Source organism: Heliangelus exortis, chromosome 12, assembly GCF_036169615.1.
Source record: "Heliangelus exortis chromosome 12, bHelExo1.hap1, whole genome shotgun sequence".
NCBI classification, from domain to species: Eukaryota; Metazoa; Chordata; class Aves; order Apodiformes; family Trochilidae; genus Heliangelus; species Heliangelus exortis.
Window position 1 is genome coordinate 12,502,422 of NC_092433.1, and position 24,503 is coordinate 12,526,924.

Below are 24,503 nucleotides of genomic sequence, written 5' to 3' on the forward strand. Positions count from 1 at the left end.
AACAAAAGCACCCCTAGAGCTTTTTATGTCAATGAAAGCAACTTTTGTGTTTCTTCATCAGTTTCCTGTTGTGGGGTTTTGAACCTTTTGAATCTTTTCCAGGGAAGAGAAGATGCAAACTTTTTCTGATGAATGGTGGCAAGTGCAGCTGCAAGGACCTTCTGGAGTTAAATATTTTCATATAAAAACTTGATGGTGGCAACAGCTTTTCAAATACATCTTTATGTGATGAGGCTGTTCAAAGCAGAAAATTGGTTTCTTTGCTTCAAGTTTCTGCTCATCATCTTTCTATCTTAGGGAGAAAATAAAGTTAATGAGGTTGGTCAGTGTCTCTTGTGCTAGTCAAAACCCTTGAGGCAAGTGGCACTGTTAGTAATACTGTCTTGCTTCTTATCTCAGGAGGCTGCTACTCCCTCCTTACAGTTTCCAAGACCAGCAGGAGGAAGAGTGCAGTGTTCTACTTAACAGCAGGACATGGTCTCTGTCTGGTCAGGGGAAAAATTCTTCCTTATTGTGCTTAACATTGTGGGGGGCAGTCAGCCATGGTTGTCTGTTTTTTAGATTTCTGTTGCAACTGTTGTCATAGGAGGCTTTATTAATAACAAGGAAATGTTAAGTCAGAGTTTCTGGTATCTCTCTTTTATGAATTTTACAAATAGGAAAATACTTCTACCTTGTTGTGGAAGAGCAGTTTGTGTGTGCTTACAGACTGTTCAACATTTAAAGGACACTTAAAGACAGAGAAAACACACCAAATAAAGTCACAGATGATCTCACTAGTACTGTTTACTGAGATTGCATTTTTCTTGTCTTGGACAATTTAAGAAAGACTACAATTAATTTCACGTTGTTTTCTTAAGCTAACACTTGGTTAGCTTAAACCTTCGAAGACAGGTCAAATGGATGTTTAAAAAATGTTCCTATGGCTGTTTTAAAATATAAAGACAAAATTGAGCCATGTTAGTTTTGTAAAGTTATTATGTTACGTGAACTTAAAGCTGGTTTAAATAATTAACCTGTTGTAGAGTTGAGCACATGAAAGATGCCTACATAAATAGTGTGGTTGTCTTTGTGTTTCTGCTTCTGGCACAGTATTAAATTTGTGTACCTCACTGGGCTGTACTTGCATGCTATGAGTTGGAGAACACTTTGGATAATTTATCTGTTGGATTTGTTTTTGTTTGGTTGGTTTGTTTTGGTTTTGTGGGCTTTTTGTAACTCTTTGAGTCTGTATTGTAATGCCAGGGAGAAATAACTTAAAATCAGAATGAGCCCTTGGCCTTTGGTGCAAGCCACGTGGCAAATGTCTTCATGTAGCCATAGCGACACCAGTGGTTCTGTTTCTGCTGTGGTGACACTTCATCAATATGGTAAAAGTCACTGGGAATAACTAGACTACAAAAAAGACTTCTATTCTTTTGTGGTACTTAAGGAATTACTTCCAATTATATCTTTATTCTCTGAACCCTCTGGAGTTTCATCCTTGATTTTAATAATTTTTTGTATATGCAATGAAAGGATGTCAGGATGTGGATGTGGCTGTTCAGCAGAGTGGAGTGTTACAAATGTAATGGAAAGAAATGGAAAGAAAATTATGCTGGTGGAAGGGGGAAAATCTCCAGAAACATTTATCCTTTTTTTTTTTTTTTTTATTGGTATGATTTTGAATTTGGCAAATTGGTGGAATTGGGAAAAGATGCAAATGAGCTTCGAACATCAGGCTGAGGGTATAACCAAGGATGGATATGTAGTCTCAAAATGTGTCCTTGGCCATGACACTTGTAATTTTAAGAAGGAAGCTCTGAATGGATGAGTTAAGGCTTCAAAATTAAAGCCACAGAAATAATTTGTCCACTGAGACTGAGTCATGGCTTTGGGAAACCGTCTATTGCAAGGATCATATCTGAAGGCAGGCAGGCAGCTTTCCTGCCCTGTCAGCTGAGGCAGCTGCACAGATGTGCAAGGTGCTGCACTGTTAACTTTCCATTTGATGCATCCTTTAACTTTCCATTTGATGCATCAGATAATTTTAAAAACCCCACCCATGTTTATTCTTGTAGAAATTAAATACTAATTCTGGAACTGAAGTATTTTTGGGATTATATACCAACTCGAACAACTTGGATGTTTTAACCAACGACAAATATTTTAGTGCAAACACATTTTTTCCTTCCAAGGTTTCACCTTGATATTGAAGGAATTATGTGCTTTTCAGCTGCTCCCTGAGCAAAAGAGAACACTTAAATATTGCTTTTGAAAGAATCCTTTTCAGAATGCTGGTATTGCTGTGAAGGAAAATGGTGCATATGAATCTGGATGAGCAGGTGGAAAGATTCTGTTTAGTTCTGCACCGAGCTTCTCAATTAAAATTCAAGGATTTTCTAAATGTCATCTTTAAAACTATCAATAGGATATCTGAGCAGAAGGAAGTAGCAAAATGCACTTTTACATTGTTAGATCTTGGAAGGTTATTTACTAAGAGTTCAGACCATCTTTAAAATCTTTTTTTAATTGTTGATAGAAGTGCTTAATATTAAAGCTGTTTCCAATTACTGCTGTTCTTAAGCATCATTTGCTATTGCTTTCTTATTCTCTACTTATCTGATATGTTCTGTGGAAATTGCCAGGAACTGCTGAAATTACAGGAAACTCATAAATCACAAATCATTTATGTTCTGCCTATATCAGTTTACAGGTCAAGCATAGCTGCTTGCTGTGTTCTGGAAACAACTCAAGGAAATTTATTTGATTTCTGATATTCTGATATTGAATTGACTGAAATCAGATGATGTTAAGCCTTCTGAAGGGTAGAATAAGAATAATAGTGGTTCTTCAGGCTGATAAAGTAGGGGTTGTTCACCCTGGAGAAGAGAACACTCTGAGGGCTCTTACAGCAGCCTTCCAGTATCTGGAGGGGACCTACCAGAAATCTGGGGAAGGACTTTTTACAAGGGTGTGTACTACAAGGGGTAGTGTTTTAAGATGGAAGAGGGAGATTAAGTTAAACATTGGGAAGAAATTCTTTAGTGTGAAGGTGGTGAGATACTGGAACAGGTTGCCCATGGATGTTGTGGATGCCCCATCCCTGGAAGTGTTCAAGGCCAAACTGGGTGGGGCTTTGAGCAGCCTGGTCCAGTGGGAGGTGTCCCTGCCCTTCCAGGGGGATTGGAACTAGGTTGTCTTTAAGGTCTCTTCCAACTGAAACCACTTTATGCTTCTGAAGAATACTGTTCAAATTTTCAGATGTAATTCAGGTTCATGGATTATTGGAAATGTTCCTGTGAGATATGATCACTTACTTCCTCCATAATTTTTAATTTACTGGGAATAAAGCACAGTACCTCTCTCTGCGGGTGGTTTTGGTTTGGTTTGGTTTTTTTGTTTGTTTGTTTTGGGGTTTTTTTTGTCCTTGACATTAAAAGAGCCTCTCTTTGCAGAACATGTTTCTTACAGTAGTATTGTGTTCTATGGTGCAAATTCAGTCCAAAGAATAGCTATTCTATTTAAAATCTAAGTAGCCAGTGGGCACTTTTATACAGTACTTTTATAATAATTACTAGTGCTACAGCTTTTTTCTTTTTTTTTCCCTTTGAAATTTTTTTGACCAACTCATGCCTTAAGAAAGATGTTTTGCACTTGTAAGTGGTGTCTAGATTTTTTGGGGATATGGAGGAAGAAGCTCCAGGTTATGACTTAACTGTACTAAGCCTTTGAATTTAGTATTCAAAGAAAGAAGTGTACGTTTTCTTTGTAATGTATTTATGAAGAGTTTGTGTAGGCAAGCCTAGCAACCTGAAGATGTAGAAGAAATTTCGGTTTTGTTTATTGTTTGATCTCCATCAATAACACGTCATCAATTCTAAAGCAAAGTACTGGTGATACATCCATTTTGATAATGTTTTAAAAGGAACGTATTTCTAAATTTAATTTTCTAATTTTAATACATCCTGGCAGCATAGCATCTTGAACATGTTTAACATAAAAAATGCCAAGTGAAAGGCTACCATTGTGCAGCTGCTACATTTGCACGTCTTGGCTTTTGCAGAGGCAGTTTTCACTGGCTTAAATCTGAAAGATTATATAGAATAACTGCTGCTACTAAAAGAACTTCTCTCCCTGTATTTGTCCTGTTTGCACAAGAGAACTCTGAAGATAAACTAAGTATTAAGGAAGACTGATTTCACTTCTTTTTACTTACTTGGACAAATACCTAAAGCGTTTTTGGTTTTTTGTTTTTTTTTTTTGTTTTTTTTTTCCCCTGGAGATCTCTTTGCTTCTGTATTTGCTTATCACAAAAGACTTGCTTGTTCATTAAATTGCACTTACTGTATTGCAGGGTTAGACTAGGGCTTTTTTTTAACTGAGTGATGTAGTTCTAAGGAAGTCAACAGTTGGATCTCAGTGGAGCCTGAGGGAAGGTTTAATCAGTAATCTTCAGTAAAATTAAAATTTAATTAAAATGCAAGTGTAATACATTGTTCTTACCTGACACAGTAGAAGAACTGGAAGTATGCAGTGAAAGGATAAAGTTGCTGGATGGCTGAGGAACAGGATTGTAGATAAATTGACTGAAATTTGTAGACATCACTGGATAGTGCTAAATGTGTATTGATTTACATCACAAAGCAGGAACTTCTGTGTTAATTTCAAAATGTAAGTTTGTTGCAATTTTGCCAGTCTACTTAGCTCTATTTGTAACATCCTGTGGTCAGGACTGTTGTTATACCTATAGCATCTATTAAACAGTTCTTAAAATCTCTGGAGTAAGATATCCTCTTATTCCAGTTTGCTCTCAGTGGCTTGACATAATCTTTCTGCTTTCCTTAAGTAATCCATACATCCTAAAATGTGATGATGCAAGCACTACGGAACAAATATGAATTTTAAAGAATTTTAAAAAATCTCTTGAATGCTGGTAACTTTTCACTTGACTGTTAAACTTGTTATTTCCTGAAAGAGGTTTTGATACTAGCTAAAACTGTATTGAAAAATTAAATTCTAGAGTCAGTTTCTGCTCTTAATATCCTGCTATTACCTTGGGCAAATGGAAACTGCATTACTCTGTGTACTAGTTTCTAAAAAGAGATTAACTATAAAGGAAGTGGATAACTATAAAGAATTGCTGAATTCTTAAAAGGTTGTCTTTCCACATTGAAACATTTTTTTTTCTTACAATAAACTTTATGAAACTTCTAAAATAGACTTTTTCCTGGCTGCTTCTAAAATTAATCTAAAGGAAATTAATGTATTGCAATACCAGATATTGTACCAAGCACTAACTTCTTTTTAGCTGTGCTTTTTTTTTTTTTTTTTTTTTTTCATTGAATAAAGTAATATTAGAGTGCAGAGACAATTCTGTCAGTGTTGCAGAGTGCCATCTTCTCTCTTAATACTGAAGTGCAGTTGTAGCCTCTTACCTAAAATAGAACAATGGAGATCTCGGGGCAGGGGAGGAGACAACAGAGAACAAGCTCATTTCAAACTAATCACCAGTCAGTCATTAAAAAGCATTAATGTTTAACAAAGAGCAGTGCTCATTATTCAAATGAAGACTGGAAGTATAGCCAAGATGAGCTATGAATGTTTCTCATTGGCTTGAGTAATATTTTCAACATCATGAATGATCATTCATATTTTTTTGTGAAAGAGGAGGAAGACAATGACAGATAAAAGTCTTTCACAAATGTACTGCTGCCTTTTTTAGAAGGATATTGTTCTTTTCTCTGTAGTGGTCCTTTAGATTCCTTTAGATATGCTACTGCATCTTTGTGATCTATCTCTGGCTTTGCATCACTACTTCTTTGGACCAAACCTTTTGATACATCAAGGGGTTTTTTTGTTTGTTTTGTTTTCCAAGGTACCATCAGTTCCAAAGCAAATTACGTGTACTCTTTGGCACTCTGTTTTTAGTATCTTTATATATCACTGTAACAGGAAACCCACAAGGTAAATCATAAATTGTAAGAACATTGGTTAGAAATGTAACCAGTGTGGGATCTGAGAAATCTGACAGTGGAGGAAACACTGATTCATAAAAGGATCTTGCAACAAGATACTGATTATACTAAAGGATGTGTGCTTATGAAATCCTTTAATGCAGAAGGACCCTTTTTTTTTTTTAAGTACAGGCCTGAAAAAGGGACTATTAGGTGGAAACTCCACAGAAATCTGTTACACAGCATAAGCAGCTGCTTTGTGGCCACTTGCATCTGTTGTTAAAATTATCACGATGCTGTTGTGTGCTTTGAGGGGTAGGGTATCTAGAAGAGAGGTGATTTAGAGGAACTCAGGCCTGTCTTATGCTTATCATACTGCTAGGATTTGGCATATGTTTCATAAATATACCACAATTAGTGTGTAATAAAGCTCAGCTTGGCATTGAATTAATAGCAGCTTTGCTGTTACTAACACACATTCCTATGTGGAAGTTGCAAACAATGAGCAGTGGCAATTCTGCTCTGAATACAGACTTGGAAATTTCCTTCAGGGGAGAAGACATCTCTAGGAGCAGCCTGCCATCAAGGCATGTGGGAGGGACTGCATGTATTCCTTCTGTAGCACTGCTTTTGTCATATAATTTAATGACAACAAAACCAAACAAACTTAAAAAAAAAAAATTAAGCCAATCTCTGTTCCCTCCCTCTATTTCCTGTTACCTTTCTGAGGGTGGGTTGAAGAACAGCTTTGCTGCTTCTCAGAAATGGTATTGAGCCTGCAGGAACTCAGTTTCCAACTGGCATGATGACAGGCTCTGTTCTGAGGTCATCTTAAAGTCTGGAACCCTGCACTCCTTTTTGGGTGCTGGTGAAGTTCAAATCAGGGTGGTCCATTGGCCTTACTAGCAAAATTGAGCAAGCTGTCACAAAATCTCTCAGCATGATTGTGTGAAGAAGGATTAGGACTGCAAGTTGGGGATGAAGTGGTGGTTTTGGTGAGAAAAGATGTTCTTCCATCAGTAATTGTTTCAATCCTTCTCTGAATCTCAGTGGGCTGTGGTGAAGGATTGCTCCTCTTGTTGCAGAGCATTCTAAAAACATGTATGGAGTTTGTGTTTGGAGTGAACTGTGTCTTTTCTAGATGAAGGTTAGAAACTACTCTGTAGTTTTCCTATGTATTTTTTAATAAGTTTAAGTGATTGTATATTGACAGACTGTTATAAAGCAGGATGTCACAATGGCCCTTCATTTCCATTTTGGTCCTTCCTCCCTTGGGGTAGCATATTGTTTTCTGCTTCCTATTGAGAAAACTGTACTTTAAGAAAAGAAAAATACAAATATTTGTAGGGATTTTTTCCTGTTGTGGCTCCAGTAAACACTGCCATTTCTGTGGCAACACTTGTGCTAATCCTGATCCTTCAGGAAGAATTGCTTCCTGAAGGACATGCTGTAGTGTAAGGAACTGGCCAGCATCACGTTGTCATGGATATGGGGAGAAACTCTCAATGAAAAGTCTCTTGTAAACAGCCCTGGAGTGAAAATTCCAAGATGGTGGAGGTGTTTGTTGTGGTGTGGTTTGTTTGTTTGTTTTTTTTTGTTTTTTTTAAATGTATTTCTGGAAGAGGCTTTTTTAAATATTTAATGTTAGCAATGTTTTTGATTAAAATTCATAAGTATTTGTAAGATTCAAAACTTTCTTAGATATAAGATGGGAAAGACACCTCATTAAAATAGATCAGCATTCAGTGTGACATGTTTGGGTGGGAGAAGATTCCACATCTTGTTTTAAAATGCTAAAACTTAATATTATTCAGAGTGGTGATGTTACTTTGAATACTCTAGTATAGTGTATAGAAATTGAACATTGCTGGTGTAATTTGTACAATGATTTTAATTCTGATTTTGTAACTTCATAATAAAAAGCCATAAACCAGGCTTCTGTTTCTCTGGTCTTCTGTAGGAGCACCTCTTATATTTCTGTTAAGTAATTTTGTTGCTGCTGAAATTCTTAAGTCTTGTGCCTAGCGTTGATTTATTGGAGCACTGGGAAACAATATAACATTGTACAAATTCTACTGGGGGTTTTTTGTGTGGGTTTTTTAGTGTTTTTTTTTTTTTTTGTGGGTTTTGTTTGTTTGTTTTGTTGTTGTTTTTTGTTTGTTTTTCCCCTTAAGTTTTTTTTTTTTTTCACTTTTCATAGCTTTTATACACAGACACTGTTAACTTCTCATAACCAAAATATTTGCTATGTGTAGTATTTGTTTTGAAGTGGTATGGAGCAGTGATGCTGGGGAACTTTATACTGGAAGTTCTGCTACCAAAAATCAGTTCATCGGGAAACTGAACCATGTTGTACTTGCCACCTGCTGCAGCTCATTTGTATCAGGGGATTTCTTTTTATTGTTAGTGGTGTATTTATGTTTGGATGAATGCTAACTTATGCCCTTCTGCATGGACTTCAAACATTCATGAGCATAAAAGTGCATTTTCTCTGTTTTGGGGAGACACACTGATTTTTACTGTTATGCCTTCTTAGGAAACAGGAGAAAAAGCTTTGCTTTACCCCTCTTCTTCCCCAAAATCCTCTTCCTCTGAGTGCATAGATTCAATTACTGGTGTGGGGCTTTTTGTGTGCTTGGTTTTTTTTTTATTTGCCTTTTTTTTTTTTTTTTAATAAATTCAAAACAATAATATAATTGCAAGTATATCTAGAACTTTTTATAAACAACTGGCCAAAGTTTTCTGGCTTTGATAATTACAAAATGTGATGCAATGCATGGAATTGTTTTCTCCAAAAGTTGGTTTGTTTGTTCTTGTGTTGTTGGTTTTTTTGTTTTGTTTTGTTTTTTACTGTATCACATACAGGGAGAGTAGTTTTTTTGAATATATTGTATTTCACAAATCAACAATACATCTTCCTTTTTTTTTTTTTTTTTTTTTTGGCACTTTTTTTGGTAAAGCACCCTGTCACAATCAGATTTCAAAAAGAATTGAGCCAGCTCTTTGAATTGTTGCTTCTCTAAAGAAGGACTGGGGTGAGGAAGGTCATTCACAAACCACTCAGGACGAGTGAACCTTCAGTGGTGATTATGTGTACAGGATGGAGTGCTAAGTCCTAGAAAACAGTGACGTGGGGAAGGATGCAGACGTTATTGGAGATAATCAGCTGATGATAAGTGTGACACTTGCTAAGAGGGTTTATATACGTTGAGGTTTGTCCAGGATGTGGATGCTTGTTGACTTTTATGAGGCATTAGAAGAATAAGAACTTGCTTTGTATGTTGCAGAAGGGTTATCATTAAAAATTTTTTAAAATGTCCAAGGAAGTAAATATGGATTATGTGTCCCTCATAGGAAACTGCAGAAGCCTGGGCTTTTTTAGCCTCTTCTCTTCCTCTCTCTCTCCCTTCTCTCCTTTAAAAAAAAACAGGCAAAAAAACAACCCCCAAAGCCCCAAACCTATAGAATTATAGAATAATTTGTGTTGGAAGGGACATCTAAAGGTCATCAAGTCCAACCCACCTGCAATAAGCAGGGACGTCCTCAACTAGATCAGGAAAAAAATACTTTGGAAAAGGATGTCTGACAATAGAGGGTCCCTTAATGCATCTATCTATAAATAAAAGGGGAGCAAAGCTCCAGGAAGCTGGAAAAGGAATATTTACAAGTGCATTTAGTGCTTGGACAAGAGGAAATGATTCTGACTGAAAGAGTAGATTTAGGTTGGATGTTGTGAAACATTTTCTACTGTGAGGGTGGTGAGACATTAGAACAAGTTGTCCAGAGAAGTTGTGGTTGCCCCATATCTGGAAGTTTTCAAGGCCAGGCTGGATGGGGATTGGAGCAGGAAGTTTTCCTACCCATGCTGGAAGGCTGGAACTGTGTGACCTTCAAGGTCTCTTCCAATCCAAACCTCTCTGACCACTTCTGACCCAGGGGAAGCTCAGGATACTGTTTACCAAGAATGCCTTGCTGGGCATATACAAGTGTACTTATGCCTTGATTTAAATGTGGTTGTGTGAGTTTAGGCTCTGAATCAGCTTGAAGTGATGCTTGATGCTGGTTCCTAATTGAAATTCCTCTTGCTCTTTTATTATAAACAGATCAAATCAGATGACAGCACAACTCATTCCAGCTTTGTCATATGTAAAACCATGCTATGTTTCATCATCCAAATCAGTAATGACAGTAGGGGCTGGTAATGAAATCAGAAACAGTCCAACCAAAGAACTATGGGATTTTTTTATGTGATTGCTCTTTTAGCTGTTGGATGCTATTCTTAAATCCTGGTTATGAACCTATAATTATACAACCCTGAGCTCAGGTTGACCTGGTAAGTTACAGCTGTGTAACATCCATGCTGGGCATCTAAAACAATATAGCCTGCCAGTGCTGTTGGCTGTTACTGTTGAGCTTCAGATCTGATCTTCCATGTTTTTTGTCTAAATTCCTGCTAGGTTATAGTTGTTTGTTTGTCACACAAGGTACAGGACCTGACTGTGTGAGTGACTCCAATCTGTTTTATCCAAGACTGTAAATAGCCTGTGAAGTGGCAAAAGGAAAAGCTTCTTATGCTGCATCTCATCCATAACTGACTACATTGATTCTTCCTTTCTGTTCCAATGCAAACTTGAGCAGAGGAGCTGGATCTCACTGATGGAAAAGCTAAGACTGACCCCTTTTTCCTTTACACTGAAACAGGCTGGGAGTGCTCTGACAATCAGTGGTTGTTGTTTGGCTGCTTGTGTAGCTCAGCTTTGGTACTGAAACCTTGTTCTGTCCTCTTTTTTTTGTTTGTTTGTTTTTGTTTTTGTTTTTTTTTTTGTTTGTTTGTTTTTTTTTTTTTTTTTGTTTTCTTTGCTGCCCTTCCACCATGATGTATTCTAAGATGGTGGTGAATGGGTGTGCAAGCAGGGTACATACCATGTATGTATGCTCTGGACACAAACAATTGTCTTCCCCTTTGTGTAATTTTCTCATTTGTGTTGGAAGCTGTGCTGGGGCTGACTGGTATCTCTTAAGCTTATCAGTCAATCAGAGAAGGGCACTAGAGTTAGAGCAGTTGGATTGTGATGACTTTTTGTTCCCATGTTGCTGTTACTTGTAATTATTGTGTAATTATTTTTATGGCAACATATCTACATCTTAATGAGCTATGGTCTTTCAAGTTTAATTATATTCCTGGAAGCGTTTGTTATGGTACTGCAGCAAAGATAGGAGAAGACAAATTCTCCAAGGAAATGTCTTTTTCAGGAAAAGAGTAGTGCTGCTTCCAAGAGTTCCTACCCCAAAGATTTAAATCAGTTTAACAATGTAACAAGTAGTTGCTTATGTTGGACAAATACTTTAGTTTGTGTGTATGTGTCCAGGCACACAAACTTTTTTCCATACAAGTTGCTGATCACTGTCCCCCTTGTCAGAAGCTTACAGAACAGTAAAAGCTGGAAATACTCAGATGGCTGGGAAAATGTAATTTTATGTTGCCATGGTTTGGCAAAGATTTGAGGCAAACGATGCTATTAACTTAGTGTTTTTTCTTTAAAAAGTGGTAACTGTTCATTCTAGACTAATTAGACATTGTGGGAAGGTGTCTTAAATCCCTGAGCACACCTAGTACTGAATGATTTTATTCCAGTGCTCTTACATGCTTAGCAGTTCTCAAGTTTTAGATTTTACACACACTTTGAGCTTCACTGCATACATTCATTTGCACTGAGGTTCGTTTTTCTTTGTCCATTTTTGTCTTCATGCTAGGTTTGATTAAATATGTATCATAAGGAAAGAAGTAGGTGTTGAGTTTTTTCGATTTACCATCTCTCCAAAAATTATGGATGAATATAAACAATATTTTTCGTATAAGTAGTGGAAGGTGCTAATAAACTATATTAGGTATGGATGGCATTTTAGAATGTTCCATGATAGTAAATATTTGATTCTTCAAGATATCTTTTATGTCCTGATACCACATTATTTAAAGACACTATCAGTCTCAGTAGGACTTTATAATAAGCCTGCTAAACAGCTGTCAAGTGCAGATAGCCAACATTTACATTCAGTGTTGTGTGATGGTAGCTGTGACATGATTCCAATTAAAAGCTTGGTCTGCACCCTGCAGATGTCTTCTGAATATTAATGTGTACTACAGGCAGAGCAGATGGAATCTCTTTAGAATACAATGTGTGTATTAAAGTTGGCTTTCTGGTGGAAACTGAGAGGCAGTAAAAATTATTCTTTATTTTCTTTGTTTTTCATTGCTAAACCACAAGAATATCTGTGTATCATCGTCATCTTGCTTTACATATTGGAGGAAATCAACTCTTCATTGTACATCCAAACAAAAATACAGTTTTATGCCTTACTGAAGTTGTCTTAAATGCCAAATGTACCTAGAAAAACAGTAGGAACACATGCAACATCTGCTGTGCCTTAAAATATGCCTCTGTCTAAAGGACAGATATGAGGCAGTAGATAACAGTTGAAATGCACAGGATGTCTGAGTTATTTCAGGAGTTGTTCATTGAGAAAGGCAGGGTAAAAGTATATGTAGGTGTGTGAATTTAATTGGGATTTGACTAAGGGTCTTTGACCCTTCTCTGAGTCTTTCATTGTTAGAGAATCCCCATGAAAGTTACTTCCAAATATGTTCAGGATCTTTACCTTTTATTGTCTGTTTAATGTTGAGTTTGTAAGCCTAATGTCGTTCTAGCTCTTAAAAAATTTTATGGTATTACTAATGTGGCTTCTTTGCTTTCGTATCTCTGAAATACCTTCCTCTTTAAGCTTATTCCTAAAGCACAAGCAAATTTCCCTTTTTCACTTACTGTGTCTTGCCTTGCTGTGACCTCCAGTATGTTCCCTCTTCTAACAATACTTTGAAGATTTGTCTGTTGTTGCTTCACTCCTTCTGGTTCTTTGCAGCACCCTTCATTTTCTGTGCAGTGTAGAATTTTGTCTTTCTAATGCTTGAAAAAATTCCCAAGCCTTTCATTTCAGTCCCTGACAGCCTCCCTTGTAGTATCAGCACACAGTTATATCTCTAATCACTATGAAATGTGTCCTCTCAGCTGAGATTGTAGCTTAGCACTGGGAATTTGTCCCACTTCATGTCCATAAAGCAACCACACACTTCATTGCAATGCAGTCAAACTTCACAGTATAGACTGCACTCATAAAAATCAACAGAAAAAAAGGAAAGCACTGTGTTTGGCTGGATCTGTGAGATGTGTCAGCAAGAAATAGGAGAGGGCTGTGTGGGTCATGCCATTGCAGTGTCAGATAGTACAGAGTGCTGCTTGATAGGTATTCATTCTCCTTAGGCTTCAGTCAGGCTGTGTTAACTCCTGACTCCTGAGAGCCGGGTTCATTGTGGCTGCAGGGTCATGGTCCCTTTTAGTGCTCAATGTCTGTTAAGAAACATAATCAAAATAGTACTGTGCATAAATGTTGAAATGTCCTCCTGGAATGAGAGTATTGAAATGATGCATTGTTCTAAAGTGTCTTTAATTTAAAAACAAACAAAAATTATCTTAACATCTTAGTCAAGAAGCACTATTAGAACCAGAGGTTATGTGAAAATTCTTTGAGTCAATTAAAGATTTATCTTTTTTTAATTGATCTTCTATTTAAAGTCTGTCCATTCCAGAGTGCATTTTTTATTTTAAGAAAAAGAGCCAACCCAAAATAGCACAACATCTTTAATGGCTTTGTAAGCCAACTTTTTATTAACTGTCATAAATACTTTGCTTGTTGACTCAATTTTTCCTTTAGAAGTGGTTATTACATTTGTTCTATCAGAGGGGTTCTAAACAACTCTGAAAGCAAAGATCAGGACTCCTTTAAGATGAGGCTTTCAGACAGCATTTTTCTATGTTGTGTTAGTAATTTTTAAATCCAAGTTAAAAAAAAAATCAATGAAATTGGAGACCAGGATGTGTTGCTACTTTGCTTTTATATTTTATTATCTCTTGCAACTGATGAGAGCTATTTTTAAGTACTGGGAATGAAAAGGTATCTCTGCCTGTACTACATCTCCTGTAGCAGAAAACAAAACAATAATGTTGTAGTTTTTGTTGTTGTTTCCAACTTAATAGATGTAACAGTCTCTTGCAGAAAAGTAAATTGTGTGTACAGACAATGCTTGACGATGGTTTCCTATTTTCTGCCCTTCTTTCTTGTGTTCCATTCTCCCTTTTTGTTCTGTGAAAGAACTTCCCTCACTCCCGAGTGGTCCCTGACCTTTTGTCTTCCCCTGAATATCTGGTGTGCTTCACTTGACACCATCAGAGTCTCTTCTGCCTGTCTCAAACCAGGTTCTGAGTTTCCATCCTCTTGTGGAGAGGGAAGTGGAATAGAAAGTTTAAAAAAAAAAAACAAAAAAAAAAGGCACCTCTAAAACTCATGTCCATTTCTGTCTGTTTTGCTTTTCTGAAAGAAATGTTGACACTGGACTCTTAGGTCCCAGAACCGCCTCAGAAAAACTTGTAGCAGTTTTGTAGCTCCACTGAGGCTCCTTACCTTAACATGCAGAGATCTGGAAGGTGTCAGTGGCATTTGCCACTGTCTAGCAGGGACATCCTGAAGGAATTAATGTACACATAACTCTTACATTAGTAATAGTCACAGGGAACCCCAATGTTTTATTTCTTTGTTAAAGAGCAACTTTGAATTTGCACTTACTAAAGTATGATTGCATATGTTGAAAGTCTTGTTTCTGCTATAGCATTACTTAATAATTGCTAGAAAACCTAAGAAGAAGATACTTGAATCTTTTAATTTTCTCACAGTGGCAATGGTTCATATTCATGTAAGTCCATGAACATCTTGGTGTGTAGAAAAACAGTTTGACAACTGTAGTCTGGCACTTCCTTATCATGACTTGATACAACATTCCATAGAGACAGTCACGCCTCGCATTTATATTCCACTCTGCTTCTGGCATTTCAGATTTAATAGCTTCTACTGTCAACTCACATGCTGCTTGGATAATCTTAATTGACTTGTTAAATAAGAACAGTTTACATTCTATTTCTTGTTTTGTCTCTGCTCACATAGGACGATTTTGTGCCATGTTTTAGTGGGGAAGTCCTCTGGAAATCACTGATTGCTTTGGACTTCTTTCAGTAAAGCTTGATCTTTTGTGCCTATGCTCTGTGAACTCTGAGCACTCTGCTACTGAATTTATGCTGCCTGTTAGAAATTTTACTCCATCTTTCATCAGGAAACCTTCAAAAAATTGAGTCTTTCACCAAAGATCTGTATTAAGTGTTTGTGTATGTGATAGCTTAATTTTGCTGCTATAAATTGTATACAGGATCAGAAACAGTCATAATGTGGGGGTTTTCTCCCCCAGCTGTAACTGGGAAGTGTTCATAGGTCCTAGTAAAAAGCAAAGTGCTTGTGGAGGAGGATAAATAAAATTTTTGATGTATTTAGTACAGTGTGGTAATGTCTAGAACTCTAAGCTCATGCCTGGAATGCCAGTTCTTGGTCTATCCCTGAATTTTTTTCCTCTGACCTTGAACTGATCTTTTGAGTTTTATTTATCCTTTCTGTAGGAATGTAATGTTTTTAATACGTCTAAGAGAAGGATAGCAATAGCTGGGAGAATTACAGTTCTAATTTTTCTGTTCATTTCAAGCTTTAGCATCCTTAAGAAGTATAGAGAAATAACATGGACTAGTATGGAGGTTGTGTAGCTTTTGAAAACCTTGCTGATGTTTTATACCTGTCACTTTTCAGTACACTGATCAAGAATGGATCCCATGCACTGCAGGAAAAACCTTCTTTTAAATATGATTTGTGAAGCTGGAGAACCATCTTACTGTTATTTGTTTGGTTCATAACTTCAATTGTTGATGCAGTTTAGAAAGCAATAGTAAAAACCAGTAATGCCTGTAACCTTTTTCTTATATATGCTTTTTTCACATATGGGGCTGAGTTTTGACACCTGCCTGTAACCACAGTCTTGTAAGTTAAGCGTGGTGAACCAAAATCCAGCATTGGATATTTCAAAAAATGTCAGTGCCAAAGCAGTGTGAAGAAAATCCTATTTTTTTAGTATTTAAAAAAAAAAATAAAATCTGCTCAGTGCTCCCCAGTAGTATCATATACCAATGACTGTTTCTGAAATTTATATCCCTAATTTTTCAAGTGAGGAAATGAAAAGGAATGGAGCCACTAACAAGTGGTAGTATAGCAGCATGGTAGTAATGATGTTTGTTTAGTATAAGGTACGTGTGGGAATTTAACTTAGGGATTGTACAGTTCTATTTTACATATGCAAGTGATTAAAATAATTTTTATTATATGGAATGACATACCTTTTTATTGAGGAAGAGAGTTTGTGCAGTCTTTTTATTAGCAAACGTGCATGAATAATTTTTGCAGAGTTAGCTAACTGAATGTGGTATAAAATGTTTTGAAGTTGGGAAGCTGAGCACCATTACAATATATATATGAATGAATGTCCACTATTTCATCCTGGTTTTTTGGTTTTTGTTTTTCTCTAGTGCTGGAAAAGTGATGAGGTAAGCAATAGTGACATAAAATTAACAACTACTTATTAAATAATTATTTTATTTAACCTAGAAAACTGACTGGTTCTACAAATTGCAATTGTAAATAAAAAACCAGAATGGTGCAGCCACAAACCTGTAATTTTTAAAATCTGAAATGGCTCCTTTTAAGTGTTCCTATTGAGTGCTTAAGCCTCATGACAGTATGGAAAATACACACATGTTCAGCAGACATTCCTGATTTGTCTTGAACAGTGGAGCAGGATCCTGTTCTGAGTCAGTTCCAGCAAAACTAGAATGCACAACTTGCTCTCCTTTTCCACTGCCACCGTTGCTTGCCTTTGGATGTCAGGGAGGAAATGGGGCTGTTTTGGTCTCTTCTGGTACAATTGTTTAATTAACCTAAGTTTTTGTTGTGTTTACCCAATTACTGAGTCTTGGCTCCCATGAGCCAAGTAAAAGTGCAGGGTCTGTGCCAAAGGAATGAGACATTTTGAACTTGAGCATTGCTACACCTGAGGTTTTGACATAATTGAGAGTTTGTAATGCAGTCATCTTGCAAAATCATTTCATCTCATTATAATTTCTGCAGTTAATGTATAACTGACCTGAGACAAGGTCCATTAGTGTGCAGGAAGGAAATTGTAAACGTAGGTACAAGAAAACATTATTTGTTTCCTGTTTCAGAGCAGGAATTTCTACTTTACTGTTGAAGGTACCAGCTCTCCTGAGTGGTACCAGGTCCATGTGCTTGGTTCCCTGTGTTCTTTAGAGTGTGGGCAGAGTTGTGCTTGGATGACTGTGCTGGTGTTAAGAGTTTACTATTAGTGTAGTAATACACTATGTATTAACTATGTATTAATCACTTTGGCTTTAAATTAGATGCCCATGAGTGTTCCAGCCTAGGGACCAGGCTGGGTCAACCCTAAATATATTTCTACCTTCCCCCCCATCTAATTTTTTGGAACCCGTCCTCAGACTAATCTAGGTTTATGTGGAACTTTCAGGAGATGTTATCTCAGCAGTCTCTCATACCTGGCTTTTCTCTGTGTACTTGTAATGAAAAAGGATGCCACAGGAGTGTCTGTATAATACTGAAATAGTCGTAAACAGAGAGCTTTTCATTGGCAAGCCAGAGCAAAAGAACACACTCATCTTCTGTAGTAGGAAATGTCAGATTTTATCTCTTTGGCATAAAAATAGTTACATTCTGACAACATATAAAAGTGAACCTAAGATTTTGTAAGTGATAAAAAATGTGTAAGAAAGCAAACTATCATTTTAATCTTAAAATCTTTGTGGAGGCAGAATAATAGTGCTCTCTTAACTATCCTTAAAAGGTTGTTTTTTTCATGCTTTTAATTCTGTGGAAAACTTGCTGCTCTTCTGATGAGACTGATCCCTGCTATGAGATAAAATAATAGAGATTCTAAACTATATATACTTTGAAAAGTATACTTTTTTTCCTATGGTATCCAAAGTATGTCAGAATTTTGTGTAGTTCTGTTCAAAGATGTTAAAATGTTAGTCTCAAATATGAGTAAGAAATGGATCTAGTGGTCAAAAGGTGTAGAGAGAAGGCTGTGCAAGACAATGTACTTTTTCTTACTAGTGGTGTTGATTAAAGGTATTTGAATCTATATATAGTGAAACTAGACTTAATTAGACTTCATTTAATCATGAAACTGTTATGACCTACATGAGGTGCTTTTACTGGTTACCTATCAAATTATGTTTTGGATTTCTCTTGTTAAAAAAAATCACTTTGTAGAGAGAACAGAATTAATTGGGTTTGGTCCTCTTGCTCTTCAATGTCTTAGAACTGGCAGGGATTTGTCTGTCTCTGTGGGTAAGTTGTGGTGAATTTTCCTGTTTCTTAAGGCTCAGATTTGCTTGTCAGCTTTATAGTAGTTACTCAGTTAAATAAGCTCAATAAACTAGAGATAAGAATGTACTGCTCTAGGGCAGATTAATGTCTAGAGCAGTATTCTGCTGCCACTGGTGGCCATGGCCAGGCCCCCAAGGAGATGTTAAGAACAGGGCAAAATGTGTGGATGTTTTCAGTTCAGGAAGGTGTGCGAGTTCCTTTAACAAACCAGAACAGATTCCAAATGTCCATCTGCCCTTAAGGTGATGCAAACAATATTTGGTGTCCTTATTTGCAGGAAGGGTTGAGGCAGCCAAAAAAAAGCTGAGAAGTTTGAAAATGAAGTTTCTTGAGTTCTCAGGTTTATCATTAAGTGGTTTTGAACCTCTTCAAAGTTGGTGTATGAAACTCTGCATCAGTGTCATTTTTATAGGGATTATGCTGTCTTATAGATTAGGTCTCGGTAAACATCTTTCTTTTAATTTCTTTTATCATTAAAAATGAATACACAATGATAGTTTTCATCTTGTTTTTCTGGTATTATTCTCAGTTACATGTTTTAATATAGACACAGGGTGGTTGTAAATGCTCAAAAGAAGCGGAGTTCTTGTGTATTTGCTTAAAAGAGCATTGCTCTTAATTTTCTGGAAAATTCTAAGAAAGAAAATTTCTAAGAAATTATGAGTGAAAATTTTAGTAGTAAGTGTTTAATAAATCTGTCTTTTTGCACGTTCTTTGTGGTATAAAGACTCATCTAGTTCTTAAGCATTTAAAAATGGACTAGAAAAGTTGCTGGTTCTGTCAGGAAAAATGCAATTCTCAGTGGGGGAAAGAAAAATGGGAAAGCACAAAGCATTCAGAATAAAATTTCTTTTTGTGTTGAGATTGAAGCAACTCATAGAAAACCAGTAACTTGGCTACAGTGAAAAACAGAATATGTAACAGCAGGTACAAAGAACAGTGAAACAATGGATCCTCCAACTCAGAATTTTTCCATTTAAATGTGTGTCCTTATGGATGGTAGCCTTGGTCAAGGATTGTTGAATGGGAGCATTGCCTGAACAGTTACATGGCTTGTGTTGTGTAGAAGTATAGAAAGGTTTAGTACTACTAAGTTCCACCAGCTTTTGATGTGTTTTGATGATCATTGTTAAGTAGGTAAAGCTGGCTTGAAAGGTGCTGGAATGTTTTGCAATAATGCTGAGTAAAGTGGGCTGGGAACTGGTGATAGGTTGAGGCTGGGTAGCCTCTGTAGAGGTGTATTTTTCCAGAATTGAGTAAAGAGAACAAACAACCCAACACAAGTGCTTTCCATCTTAGCATGTAAGGGACTTCTGGAAAATCAAGTTCTAACTTCTAATAAACACCAATGGGCTGGCAAGTAAGTGGATGAAAGCTTTATATTGAAACGTTTTAATTTTTTTAAAAAGAGATTTGTATGGGGTTTGTGTAGTAAGAATATATACTGGATTTTCAAGATGATGAATTTGAACTTGTAATTATGAGTAGCATTTGTAATTTTGATTATTCTTTTTATTTTGCAGCTCCAGTTGTCAACAGATACAACAGAAGAGTATCAGGTATGATTTAAGAAGCTAATGTTTCTGAAAGTTTTAAAATCTGTGTTTGACTAATGATATTATATTTAAAATTATCTTTTCTTCATCACTGCCTTATTTCTCATACTTCTTGCAGTATTTTTATTTGAAATAGTTGTTTCTTAATTCACTGTATAAACCAATGGGCAGCACATTAAGAGGAGTTCTGTGGGTGTTCACAGACTGTTAAAACAGCTTCAAGAGTGGTAATGATTCTGTCTGTAGCAACTTCCCATAACTTACCTACAACATAGTAATTATGGCAAAAGCTAGCCTTGCAGTGAATTGAAAAATTGCAGCTTCTCTCTGCTGGAACACATCTCCTAATCTTCCATGCTGCTAAGAATTTCATGTGTGCTAAGAGTATAGAAATATAGGGATGTGGGGAGTGCCCCCTCTAAGTGCTGATTTAGCCACTTGCTTGTTCAACTGATACTTCAAGTGATTGGATTTGTGGCTGTTCACTTGCTCTGGAGGCACAGATCATACTTTTTGTTCAAAAACAACTTGAAAAATAATTTGTTGGGAATAACAGCTACTCATTAAAGCATTAAATATTGATTGAGACAGAATATACACAAACAGTGTCACTTGAAAAAAAAATGTGTGGATGAGAAGGTACTGTGTTATTATTTAAGCTGCAGTGTGGATTGCTTTGGATATGTTACTTTTTTTTCTTCAAATATTTAATTGTAACATTCAGCTGGTCTAGAAAATCATTATTTTGATTTGAAAAATATCTCTATGAAAATACCACTGTGTTCAATGAAAACTCGTTAGTTTTTCGTTCAATTCTACTCAGGTTTTAACTCGTGTGTATCTGACACGTTACTTGGTATGATAGTTATGAGAGGGCATTGTAGTTAATATGTGTATGGTATTTAAGTATGTATGGGATAAATACATGCTTAATTTACATGCAAAATATCCTTCTACCCTATCCTATCTACTAAAGAAGATCAGTTGCTTTACTCCTAGTTGCTTGGGTCTGATTAAAGGCTTGACTGTATTTATGCCACTGCATGTAAATATTTGTGAGTGTAATGACAACTCTTAAAAATTGTGAGTGGTGGTAGTTCTGGTATATTATTACCTGAGAAATTTAGGCAAGGCAAAACTGTATCTTGAATGATGGAGCTTGATTCTTTCATAGTAAATATTTGAAATATATTGTATAGTATCTTAATCCAAAGAGTCCTAAGACAATTTGATTTCTCTGCTAATTACACTATTTAATTACTATTTAATTTACTGCTAATTACATCCATTCTAGAAGGTGCCAATGGAGAAAAATCATACAAATGAGAAGTGAATACATCTCGGGTTTAATTTAAATAAATGCTGAATTATCCCCAAAGTTAAAATATTAAGCCTTAATCAGAGGATAGTTGTAATATTTTTGAATTTCAGTGCTTAAATATAATATTGGTCCTTCATAGTACTGAGATACTCCTAGTTAAAAAAACAACAGGTTTCTTCACTGAAGGGGTCTAAAGGTTAATGTGAACAACTAAGCTATAAATGTAAAATTGAATTGCTAACTTAGACAATTAGATTAAGGAGGACTGTTTAGATGCTTAACAACACTGCTGTTCCAAGAAGAGTTACAATAATTCAGTGTTCCCATTACATGTTAAAATTCTCATGTAGGCACAGATAAACAGAATACCTATGCTGAGCTACTGTGTGTAAAATATTCTTTCACAATAAAAAATGTTTTTCTCCACTTTCTATATATACATGGGTCATGATCAGTGGTGGGGTTTGTTAAAATGTGAAAGAGATGCAAGCAGCATCCATGCATATACAGGGAGATTCTAGTTTTCTTCTCTTGGCAGGAAAAGTATGGAAACCAACCAGTTTGGGGTGGGTGGGAGGTTTGACTGGGATTTTTTTTGCATTCCATACCTGCTGTGTCTGTCAAGAAGTTACCCAAGTAGGAAGGAGGGTTCTCCTGCATTACTGAACTCAGCTCCCTGCTGTCAGAGGCAGCCACATTTTATAACATCTTGTATAAACTGAATGACTGACTTCTTGATTTTGCAGTACCTCAGTAAAGTACTAAAATAATCTATAGAAACATCAAGCTGACCTTGTACATAAAATCATATCTGATTTAGATTATTTTTGTCCAAAAAAAGAACTAGTTTTATTTCAGTGTTTCTGAAATCATTGACCAGAAGTGATGAAACTGGTTTCATAGCCCAGAAGCTATAGTAGCACATTCTCACGTACTGCTTTCTGTTTCCTGTGGAACGTGGGGATTCATTCTGCTCACTTATGCTCCCCGTTTCTGATACATTTGCTACTTACTCATCTCCCATGAGATGATAGCTGATGTGTTCCCTGAGGGGGGAGGGTTAGTGCTGGCTTGTTTTGGCATTAAACTCTTCCAAGCAGTTCGACAGCCATGAAGGCTCTGCAGGGAATTCCATTTTCTTCTTGACCAGAAAAATGTGGTTTGTTGGAGGCAGCAAAGCAGGGGTCTGTGGGTGGGATTGTGTGGTACTCCATAGAGTGTGCAGGAGGGTCATCCTAGAAAAGGGGACTTATCTAATCATGTTTACAGAATTATTTATAGAAGTGCAGAGTGGTAAAGTAGTCTTCTTAGGAAGAGAAACAGCCTTTTCTAGGAAATGTTGGGAGGGAGAGAGAGAAATGAGAGCTTGATGTTCCAGTAGAAATTTCTCTAATGAACAGATTACTTGTGTAAAGCATGTTTGGCTGTGTAACGTGTTGGTGTGCCATGAGGTGTGCAGAAACCCCAAGCATTGTGTCAGTCAGTTCTAATTTATGTACAAGCTGGATTAAAATGACCCTCTGCAATATGCTTATTGCTATGTGGATATTAAAAAGAAAAATGCCCAACCCACTAATTTTAAAATCTCCTATCTGTAGGATGCCACAGACTGTGGTGCCACGGGCAATTTCAGTCCTAATTACCCAGTCCAACAGTCTCCTTGCTGCTGCTTTAAGTAGATTAGAGATGTCTGAGCCTTCTGCTAGTGCAAGTAATGCCAGTTATGGGGCTTGCTGACTGCCTCTGTCTGCCCAGGTTTGGTTTGGATGGCCTTGAAACTATACAAATTCCTTCCCCCCAGGAGCTGGACTGTGCCAAAATTCATACTTGCATGATTGTTTCTTGATCTTCCTCCAAGCACTTAGTCTCTAGCCAAACTTTTTGTGTTAGTAGTCTCCTTTTCTGTAGTGAAAGAGACTGCAGAGGACACCAGGGAGTATCTCAGACTGGGGTTGGTGACTGCAGGTTGAAGGGAGGTGACACCTCCTTTCTGAAGTAATGATGTCTAAGCTATCTCAACAGTAAAGGAAAACGAGCATTGATATTTGTCCTGCTATAACAACAGATACATAGCTTTTAAGAGAATTTTGTGTCTTGAGGACATGAATGAAAGTTAATTGTGGTTTTTGAATGAAGAGTGTGGCAGTCTCACTGACTACAGTTTCACTTGAGCATAGCTTCTCTTTTAGTTTTAGCATGTTTTGGAAAAGTAAAGTGGTTTTTTTTTTTGCTAGATTTCTGTATTGCTTTTTCTAGACACCTTTGATTCATTCCATGAAACACCCACTTGCTTCATGGGACAGAAAAAAATCTGACGAAATATGACACCATACTTGTGTGATTGAAGGTTTTAATCTGTTTCCTCCAATTATCTCTTGTTTTTCCGGGTGACCAGGTATAATTTATCTCTCTTGTGCATGGCTCCTCAATCCTCTTTTGGCTTCTCTGGGATAGGAATGAGAGTACAGTTTTCACATTCAAAAAATATATAGACAGAATAATTAAATTACATAATCTAGGGAAACTAGTTTTTAATTATTGCCATGCAGCATGTTAGTATTTGGTAAAGAATATCATCCTGTTAAACTAGGACACCTAAATACTTAGCAATAAAGCAAGAGGCAACACTTTTTTTAGGAAGTTGCTTTGAATATTTTCTCTTGCAGAGAAAATCTACTAAAATCTCATCACTTAAAATCATCAAGGGAGGACGACTGAGTAACTTAACTTTCTCTGTGCCATTCTCTTTGCTTTCTACTTACCAGGCTACCAGATTATCAGAGGATGACTTGAATATCACGATCACTTGCAGCCATTTAATGAATTTCTCTATTGGTTATGTCTTACAAACACTGTTTTACAAAACTCATGGCATAATAAATTCTGCTGAAAGATGTTCAGGCAGTTGATAAATTGTAAGAGACTTTCGAGTCCAGAAATTCACATTTTTACAAATGGCATGAAAAACTTTCTTACTTCAACAGCCTGATGCTTCTGTAATTCTTTTTCCTAGCCCTAATGATTGCAAAACTGATACCATAACTAGAGGGAAAATAATTCATTTTGAAAAATGTTGATATGAGCAAAATCCAAGTGTGTAGGATGACAGATGAAAATGGTGATAAATTGTGTGGGTGTTCTCCTGTAAGAAAGTGCCTGAATCATTATTCATTAAACAAAAAAGGCTTGTTTTCTCTGTTTGCAATATTGGGATTTAATTGGCATTCAGTGAAAAATGAAAAGCTTATTTTGGGGAATTAACAGTCGTGACTTAACAATTTCTTGGAT

The 24,503-nt window shown here is 36.5% G+C and overlaps 1 protein-coding gene across 1 annotated transcript in view; it reads left to right on the top strand.

Moving 5' to 3' along the window:
* PRKAR2A (protein kinase cAMP-dependent type II regulatory subunit alpha) overlaps positions 1–24,503 on the top strand; it is a 60,509-nt gene that overhangs the window by 3,877 nt on the left and 32,129 nt on the right. The window contains exon 2 of the mRNA XM_071756132.1: positions 19,862–19,897. Coding sequence (XP_071612233.1) covers positions 19,862–19,897 — 36 coding nt within the window. The remainder of the gene's footprint in view (positions 1–19,861; positions 19,898–24,503) is intronic.